This window comes from Otolemur garnettii, unplaced genomic scaffold, assembly GCF_000181295.1.
Source record: "Otolemur garnettii isolate 467f Iridium unplaced genomic scaffold, OtoGar3 scaffold00021, whole genome shotgun sequence".
Classification (NCBI taxonomy): Eukaryota; Metazoa; Chordata; class Mammalia; order Primates; family Galagidae; genus Otolemur; species Otolemur garnettii.
This window is the reverse complement of record NW_003852416.1, coordinates 20945073-20954370: the sequence shown is the minus strand read 5'-3', so window position 1 is coordinate 20954370 and position 9298 is coordinate 20945073. Positions and strand designations below refer to the sequence as shown.

At 38.6% G+C, this 9298-nt stretch overlaps 1 protein-coding gene across 1 annotated transcript in view; it reads left to right on the top strand.

Moving 5' to 3' along the window:
- The window catches only part of ENTPD7 (ectonucleoside triphosphate diphosphohydrolase 7), a 48055-nt gene that overhangs the window by 27371 nt on the left and 11386 nt on the right, over positions 1 to 9298 (top strand). The window contains exons 7-8 of the mRNA XM_003787273.2: positions 2179 to 2235; positions 3415 to 3548. Coding sequence (XP_003787321.1) covers positions 2179 to 2235; positions 3415 to 3548 — 191 coding nt within the window. The remainder of the gene's footprint in view (positions 1 to 2178; positions 2236 to 3414; positions 3549 to 9298) is intronic.

Genomic DNA, 9298 nt, shown 5'->3' with positions numbered 1-9298 from the left:
GCCACCCTCAGTATATGGGGCCAGCGCCCTACCCACTGAGCCACCGGCGCCACCCATGATTCCAGGTATTGATCCATTTCCTCCACTTTGTCAAATTTCTGGGCATAGAGTTTCTTATAGTACTCAGAGATAATCTCTTGTACTTCTGTGGTATCTGTTGTTGTTTCCTGTTTATTTTTCTGATTGAGGTTATTAGAGATTTTACTTTTCTGTTTCTAGTTATTCTGGCCAAAGGTTTATTGGTTTTATTTTGAAGAACCAACTTTTTGTTTCATTAATTTTCTGAATGATTTGTTTGTTTTCAATTTCATTAATCTCTGATTTAATTTTGATTATTTCTTTTTTTGCTGGGCTTGGGATTAGATTGTTCGTCTTTTTCCAATTCCATAAGATGGTTCATGAGTTTGTTGATGTGCTGCTCTCTTTCTGTTTTTTGAATGTAGGCATCTAATGCAATAAATTTTCCTCTTAACACTGTTTTTGCTATATCCCACAGGTTTTGGTAACTTGTGTCTTCCTTGTTGTTATGTTTAAGGAATTTAAGAATTTCCTCCTTTATCTCTTCTGGACCCAAGTATCATTCAGCATAAGGTTGTTTAATTTCCATGCCTTTGTGTGAGGATGAATGTTTTTGTTGGAGTTGAGTTCCAACTTTATTGCCTTGTGGTCTGAGATGATACAAGGTATTATTTCTATTCTTTTAATAGTAGTGCAATTTTTTAGTACCACAATTTCCATTTTCTTCTTAATATTCTATTTTCTTTTCTATATCTTTGCTGAGACTGTGTTTTCATTCATCTTAAGACTGCTTCTATTTCTTGGTTATATGCCTGCTTTAATATCCTTGTCTGATAGTTCCAACATATGTCATTTTTTTGTTATCCTTTATGAGTTAAGATTGTCCTCATTCTTTATATGCTCAGTAGCTTTATATTCTATCTTGGACAGTTTGAATATTACTTTATGAGACTCTTGGTTCTGTTTAAATCATAAGAGGAGCCTAGGGTTTTTTTGTTTTTTTTTTAGAAGGCAATCTACCTGGTTAGGTTCAGGCCTCAAGTTCTGATCTGCCTTCTGTGGGCTATAATGCTATTAGTTTACTTTTCAACCCTTGGCACTCCTATTTGGATTTGTTCTGTATGTGTGTCAGCTAATTTGGAACCTGGGCAGTGTCCTAGCTGGTAGTTCAGTTCTCAAAGTTATTGCTATATTGTTTAGGGTCACATCCATGTACATGTAGCTTGTGGGTGAAGTTAGAGGTTTATACACAACTTTGCTCCCTGTTGTCCACTATTTCCCTGACACTTTTCATTTCTTTGGAGCTCACTCTCAAAATCCTCTTGGCAGAAAACTAGGGCTTTCTGTGCCTTCTGCCGTGCATTTCCCATGATAGTATCTGCTTCCAGGTCCTTCCCAAATGATGGGAGGACAGAGGGTAACAGGAATTGGATTTGCCCTACACTCTTAGAGCTATAGCTTCTCAGGTCAGAGAGAATAATTCACGTCCCTCAGTTTTAGATACCTGCCCCACTTCCACCTCTTTTGCTGCAGGATTGCCTGAGCTTAGGGAAAACAAACTAAAGGACGGGAAAAGCATATTTTCTCTACTCCCCAAACCTTTGGCATCCTCTTTTCTGCTTGTTGGACCAGAAAAGCAAGGTCTTGAAGTTCTTTCTGTTCACACCTGGTGCACCCTTTCATGTTTCAAGCTCCTCTTGAGTCCAGGGCGGGCAATATCTGAGGGGGAAAATATGGGACTACTCACTACTGGTTTAGTGACACTTTAGATTCTGGTCTCTTTCCCAGTGCTCACCAGCACTTACTGTCAGAATTCTCAGGAAGCTGCTGCATGCTGTCTAAAGTTTGTGTTGACAGGCAGTGGGAAGATAGGGCCAAGTGTACTTTACTCCATTTTGCCCAGAACTAGAACTCTAAGATTTACATTTTTGAACATTTGTTTTTACAATTAATTCCTATTCATTGTAGGAAATAATGCAAATAATTTTAAAAGGGAAAAAATGCATAATGTAAAACATTTGAAGCCCATTCGTTGAGAGGACAGAATAAAATCTGTGATTACTTTTTTCCAAGAAGAGGAGAAAAAGAAGCTGTAGGGAAAGGAGTATACATGGTTTAGGAGTGGAGAATTAAGTGACGGCTTTTATATTTCTTACTCAGGAGTTTATGCATGGATTGGAATCAACTTTGTTTTGGGAAGATTTGACCATGAGGATGGTGAGTAAAATTGTCCTCTTAAGACAATTCATTACCTGAGGGCTGAAGGTGTAAGTCATTCCTATCAGTAGCATGTAGATGCTAATTTTGAGTTGTTTTCTTTCCTTTTTCTCTTATAAAACTTAAGATGCTTCATTTTCCACTCTTAATTTGCTTTCTTTTGTTTCTTTTTAACTTTTTTATTTGGAAAGTTTGAAACATTGACAAAAGTAGAGTAAATAATAAAATGAACCTCTGTGGACCCATTACCTAGCCAGACTCAGTGTATTTATCAGTTTTACCATTTTTTGTCCCCATATTCCCTCCACATATCACAGAGGTTTTTTGTTTGTTTGTTTGTTCTTTTGCAGTTTTTGGCTGGGGCCAGGTTTGAACACACCACCTCCGGTATATGGGGCCAGCGCCCTACTCCTTTGAGCCATAGGTGCTGCCCATATCACAGGTTTTTTCTCATTAGATTCTTTTTTTTTTTTTTTTAAGAGACAGAGTCTCACTTTGTTGCCCTTGGTAGAGTGCTGTGGCATCATAGCTCACAGCAACCTCCAGCTCCTGGGCCTAGGTGATTCTCTTGCCTCAGCCTCCCGAGTAGCTGGGACTGTAGGCATCTGCCACAACACCTGGCTATTTTTTTGTTGCAGTTTTCTTGGGGCTGGGTTTGAACTCGCCAACCTTGGTATATGGGGCCGCTGCCCTACTCATTAGAGTCTTTAAAGCAAACATATCATTTTATCTTCATGCATGTTGGTACATATGTCCAATAGATAAGGAGTTTCAAAACAAAACAAAATATCCACCATGCCATTTTAAAACTTAACAGAATTAACAATATATGGTATCATGTAATACCCATCTAATATCTAGGTAGAGATTTTCTTAATTTTCTCAAGAATGTTTATTTGTAGTTGATTTGTTCAAATCAGAATCTGAATAAGAGTCACACATTGGATTTGGTTGCTGTGTCTCCTTGGTTTCATTTCTTTTCTTTCTTTGATAGCAGAGCAAACTAAGAACCAGGGATATATGGTTAAAATGTTATGTTTAAATAGTTGGAAATAATTCTTTGTGTAATATACAGTTGATACAGATTAAGTTCAGTATTTTACAGATTGTTGTTTTCTGTTTTTGCCTTAATTTTGTTTTTTAATTACTAGAGCCCTTCTATCCCATTATTTATTTCAGAATCAGATTCTGAGGCTCCCCAGGAAGTGGCGACAGGACGCAAAAGGACAGTAGGGATATTGGATATGGGAGGAGCCTCTCTCCAAATTGCTTATGAAGTTCCTACCTCAACCTCTGCCCTTCCTGCAAAACAGGTAGTTCACATTTAAGGAAAATTCAACAGCTAGGAATTGCCAGTATTTGAGAAGAAAGAACCATCTTTGGACTTAGACCAACCTGCCTGATTTCAAATATTTGTTCACATACTTGCTCAACTTGTGTTATCTTGAGTAAGTTACCTCTCTGAGCCTCAGTTTCCTTGTGTGTAAAAAAGGGATAACGTTATAAGAGTATCTACTTCATAAAGTTATGAGGATGAAATAATACCATGTGTGTTAAGCATTAGCAAACTGCCCAGCCTATGATAAATGTCTGATACATTTTGGTAACTAAAATTATACTGTGTATCTCCTAGAGTTGCCTGAGGACTAAATATGATAATACATTTAAACCCAGGAGCCCATATTTGATTCCATTTCTCCTTACAAATGATTCCATTCTTGTGCTTCTAAGATTCCTTACTTTACTAGAATATAAAGAATGCATTTTGGCCAGGTGCAGTGGCTCACTCTTACAATTCTAGCACTCTAGGAGATCGAAGTGGGAGGATCACTTGGGCTTAGGAGTTTGAGACCAGCCTGAGCAAAAGTGAGACCCTATCTCTATAAAAAGTAGAAAAATTAGGTGAGTGTTATGACATGTGCCTGTAGACCCAGTTACTCAGGAGGATTGTTTAAGCCCAGGAGTTTGAGGTTGCAATGACCTGTGATGATGCCTGACCTGTGATGATGCCACTATATTCTACATAGGGTAACAGAGTAAGATTCTGTCTTTAAAAAAGAAAAAAAAAAAAAGAGGGGGCAGTTTCATCATAGAGAAGAAAAACACAGGTAGCTTTTTGATCACCTATTATATACAAGGAATAGACATACTATTAATAGTTATACTACACTCAAAAGCTTATAATTTATCTATCAGTATTGACAATCTGTGATATCAGTACTGTATTATAGTAGTACTATAATTTAATATAAATTGGGGATTCTCATCCTTGGGACTATTAAAAAAATTTTTTTGTTTTTTTAAGTTTTTGGCCGAGGCCAGGCTTGAACCCACCACCTCTGGCATATGGGGCCAGTGCCCTACTCCCTGAGCCATAGGCCCACCCAGCACTATTAAAATTTTGAGCAGGCTTATTATTTGTTGTTCGGGGCTGTCCAGTGCATCATATAGGCCTCCTATGCAACATCTCTGGCTTCTGCTATATGCCAGTAACAATGCTCCCTGCTCTAGTTGTGACAATCAATAGTGTCTCCAGATATTGCCAAATGTCCACTTAGGGGAAAGGGAAATTGTTCTGGTTCAGACCCTGTGGTTTAAACAGAGCTGCGGCATGGTGGGCACTGGCAGGTTCAACTCAGTTTGCAAAGGCTTGAGTGAGAGCCACGCTGGCTTTATGGAAGATAAAGTATTTACCTGGGACTTGACTGATAATAGCTTTTGCATAGTGGAGGTTGAAGGAGGAGCATCTGCATGTAGGAAACACTGTATACAAAGGCCCAGAAAAAGCAGTAAAGGGCCCAAATGTTCAGTACAGGATTTTGAGATGTAATAGTTAAGGGCAGTTAAGGGGAGTTAGATCGTGAGTAGTGTTGGTTGCTGTCCTAGGAGGTTTGGCTTTTATTTCTGTAGATTGTGGGGAACCAGTGAACTTTTTGAGTAGGGCAGTTGTATAGGCCTCAGTTTCATTATCTAGAGAATAATTAAGCTCTGAAGGTCCTTCCCAGCTCTGAATCTTGTGACTATGTTAGTCATATGACTGTGATCTGATCTCTTTTTTTCAGGAAAATAATTTTGGTGTCCGTAAGAGAAACATAGTTCAGGGAACATTGAGTGAGAAGTGTTAAGGGGCTGACCTAGACAATGTAAGTGGAAATGACTGGGAGGGGACAGATTTCAAGGGATATTTTGGAATAAAAACCCAATGTTAATGGGTGATTGAGGTCGTGGGGTAGGGCAGGGAAGGATGGCCAGCAATGTTGAGGGTCTAACCTAGATAGCCAGAAGGGTGAGGAACCCAGTCACTGAGAGAAGGACTACAGGGGAAAGGGCAAGTTTGATGTTGAGCAAACAGTATGGTCCTGAGTGATTTAGATAAGAGCATCTCTCTGGTCTTCTCGCTCTGAAGTCCTTACTTAATGACTTCAATTGTGGCTATGTTGAATTAGAGATACCCAGAGAACACAGGTGTCAGAATATCCACAGATGTTAGAAATGTGAATTTAGCAGTCAGCAGAGAATTTCATGCTAGGGTTAGAGATTTGGAGGAACTAATTAGGTTGTGAGACTTTAGTCTATATTTGTTAGATGTATTCAACAGGTAAAATGAAGGTATTGTGCTGATACTAAGGAGTAAGTGACAAGTGGCACTGGGGATTAAAGTTTTAAGAAATGACTTATTTGTGTGCACAGAATTAGAAAACAATACTGGAATAGAAAATATACTCACAAGCAACAAATTAGATTTACATATGGCAATATAATGGCACTTGAAGGTGAATCTTAGTGTTGATAAAAAAGGAATGATGCAATGAGACAACACGGTAGCATTTTTAAAAAATTATTTTTTATTTCTTTTTTATTATTAAATCATAGCTGTGTACATTAATGCAATCATGGGTACAATGTGCTGGTTTTATATACCATTTGAGATATTTTCATCAAACTGGTTAACATAGCCTTCACTGCATTTTCTTAGTTGTTACGTTAAGACATCTATATTCTACATTTAGTAAATTTAACATGTACCCTTGTAAGATGCACCGTAGGTGTGGTCCCACCAATTGCCCTCCCTCCACCCATTCTCTCCCTCCCCTTCCTTTCCTCTCCCCTTTCCCGTTCTTCTTGAGCTATAGTTGGGTTATAGCTTTCTATGAAAGCTATAAATTGGTTTCATAGTTGGGCTGAGTACATTGGATACTTTTTCTTCCATTCTTGAGATACTTTGCTAAGAAGAATATGTTCCAGCTTCATCCATGTAAACATGAATGAAGTAAAGTCTCCATCTTTTTAAGGCTGCATAATATTCCATGGTGTACATATACCAAAATTTATTAATCCATTCATGGGTCAATGGGTACTTGGGCTTTTTCCATGAGTTAGCAATTATGAATTGGGCTGCAATAAACATTCTGGCACAGATATCTTTGTTATAAAGTGATTTTTGGTCTTCTGGATATATACCTAAGTAGAGGAATTGTAGGATCGAATGGCAGGTCTATTTGTAGATCCCTAAGTGTTCTCCAAACATCTTTCCAAAAGGAACATATTAGTTTGCATTCCCATCAGCAGTGCAAAAGTGTTCCCTTTTTTCCACATCCATGCCAACATCTCTGGTTTGGGGATTTTATGATGTGGGCTAATCTTACTGGGGTTAGATGATATCTCGAAGTAGTTTTGATTTGCATTTCTCTGATGATTAAGAATGATGAGCATTTTTTCATGTGTCTGTAGGCCGTGCACCTGTCTTCTGCAGAGAAGTTTCTCTTCAAGTCCTTTGCCTACCCTGAGATGGGATCACTTGTTCTTTTCTTGCTAATATCTTTGAGTTCTCTGTGGATTCTGGTGCTTAATTATTTTGTATAATTACAAAGTTCTATACATTCAGAAAGTTGTATAGCCACCAGTACTGGATTCCAGAACATTTTCATCACTCCAAGAAGATACTCCTCATTCACTTACCACTAGCAGTCAATCCCCTCTCCCCAGCCCTGACAGCCACTAACCAACTTTCTGTCTCCTATGAATTTGCCTGTGTATGAGCATTTCATATAAATGGAATCATAAAATACATGGCATTTTGTGTCTGGCTGCTTTCTTTTAGCAAAATGTTCTCAAGGTTTATGTGTACTTCATTCCTTTTTATGGCTAACTAACTTTCTATTGTATGACAGAACATGATACATTTTGTTTATCCATTCATCAATTACTGATGGGCATTTGGATGGTTTCCACTTTTGGGCTATTATGAATAATGCTGCTGTGAACATTCACATGCACATTTTTGTGTTGATGTATGTTTTCAGATCTTTTGCATATATCCAGGAGTGAAATTGCTGAGCACAGTAACATTTTCAAATTAAAAATAAATACTGTCAGGCTGGGTGTGGTGGCTCACGCATATATAATCCTAGCCATTTGGATGGCCAAAGTGGGAGGATTGATTGAGGCTAGGAATTTGAGACCAGCTTGAGCAACATAGAGAGACCCCTCTCTATAAAAAATAGAAAAATTAGCTGGGCGTCATGGCAGGTGCCTGTAGTCCCAGCTACTCAGGAGGCTGGGGCAGGAAGATCACGTGAGCCTAGGAACTAGAGGTTGCAGTGAGTTACAATGATGCCAGTGTATTCTAGCCTGTGTGACAGAGCAAGACCCTGTCTCAACAAACAAACAAAGAAAAAGAACTCCACCAAAACATTCAAAACAATACTCTCCATTTTGTAGTAATACGTATATAAAAAATTACACATCAAATATATTAGAATGATTTAATAGCAGGGACTGGGCATGGGAGTAAGTGTAAGGACAAAGAGAATAAACAAATAAGACAAAAGAGAAGCTTTGTCACATTAACGTGCCAGGAACTAAGGGATGTGATTAATTTAGTCTCTGCACCTGAGGTCCCCACAGGAAAAAAAAAAAGTAAATACAACACCTTTCATTGGAGATACAATAACACTGAGCTCTTTCAATGCTCAGTTCTGTCACAAGGAACAACAGTAGGGCTTCCTGGATAGTTTTATTTATTTTTTTCTTTCGTTTATTTGGGTTTTATTTTATTTTTGTTTGTTTGTTTCTTGACACAGAGTCTCACTCTGTTACCCTGAGTAGAGAGCTGTGGTGTCATAGCTCACAGAAACCACAAACTCTTGGGCTCAAGCAATCCTCTTGCCTCAGCCTGCTAAGTAGCTGGGACTACAGATGCCCACCACAATGCCTGGCTGGTTTTCTGGGTTTTTTTTTTTTTCATAGTAAAGATGGAGTCTCCCTCTTGTTCAGACTGGTCTCGAACTTCTGAGCTCATGAGATCTTCCCACCTCCACCTCCCAGAGTGTGCTAGGATTACAAGTGTGAGCTACCATGCCTAGCCACTTGGGTAGTTTTAGAATAAGCCATGGAATAGATTTTACAATGATCCCTAAATTCACTAGATGATGATGATGATGATGATGATGATTTTGAGACAGAGTCTCAGTTTGTCACCCTTGGTTGAATGCCCTGGCGTTTTAGCTCACAGCAACCTATAACTCATGGGCTCAAGCGATTCTCTTGCCTTGGCCTCCTGAGTACCTAGGACTACAGGTGCCCACCACAATGCCTGGCTATTTTTTAGAGCGAGACAGGGTCTTGCTGTAGCTCAGGCTGGTCTTGAACTTGTGAGCTCAGGTGATCTACCCACTTCGGCATTCCAAAGTGCTGGGATTACAGGGTGAGCCACCATACCCAGCCTTCCTAGATTATTTTTATTAATTAATTTTCTAATTAAAAAATAACACATTCCCATTGTGGAGAAGTGGAAAATACAGAAAAGTAGATGCAAAAAGATGATATTGTCTGTAATAATTCTATCTCTTGTATATCTACAGACAGTGTTTTAGTCCCTAATTTGGTATTTAGTCTCATATTTCATTTCAATTTTATATTTTTCAGTGTAGTCTAGTAATTTTAGGACTTTGTTTCAAATAATGTTGGAGGATGACAGAATAACCAATGTCGTAGAGGGCTTGTGGGTTTGAACCCAGCCTGGGCCTGCCAAACAACAATAACTACAACTAAAAAAAAAAAA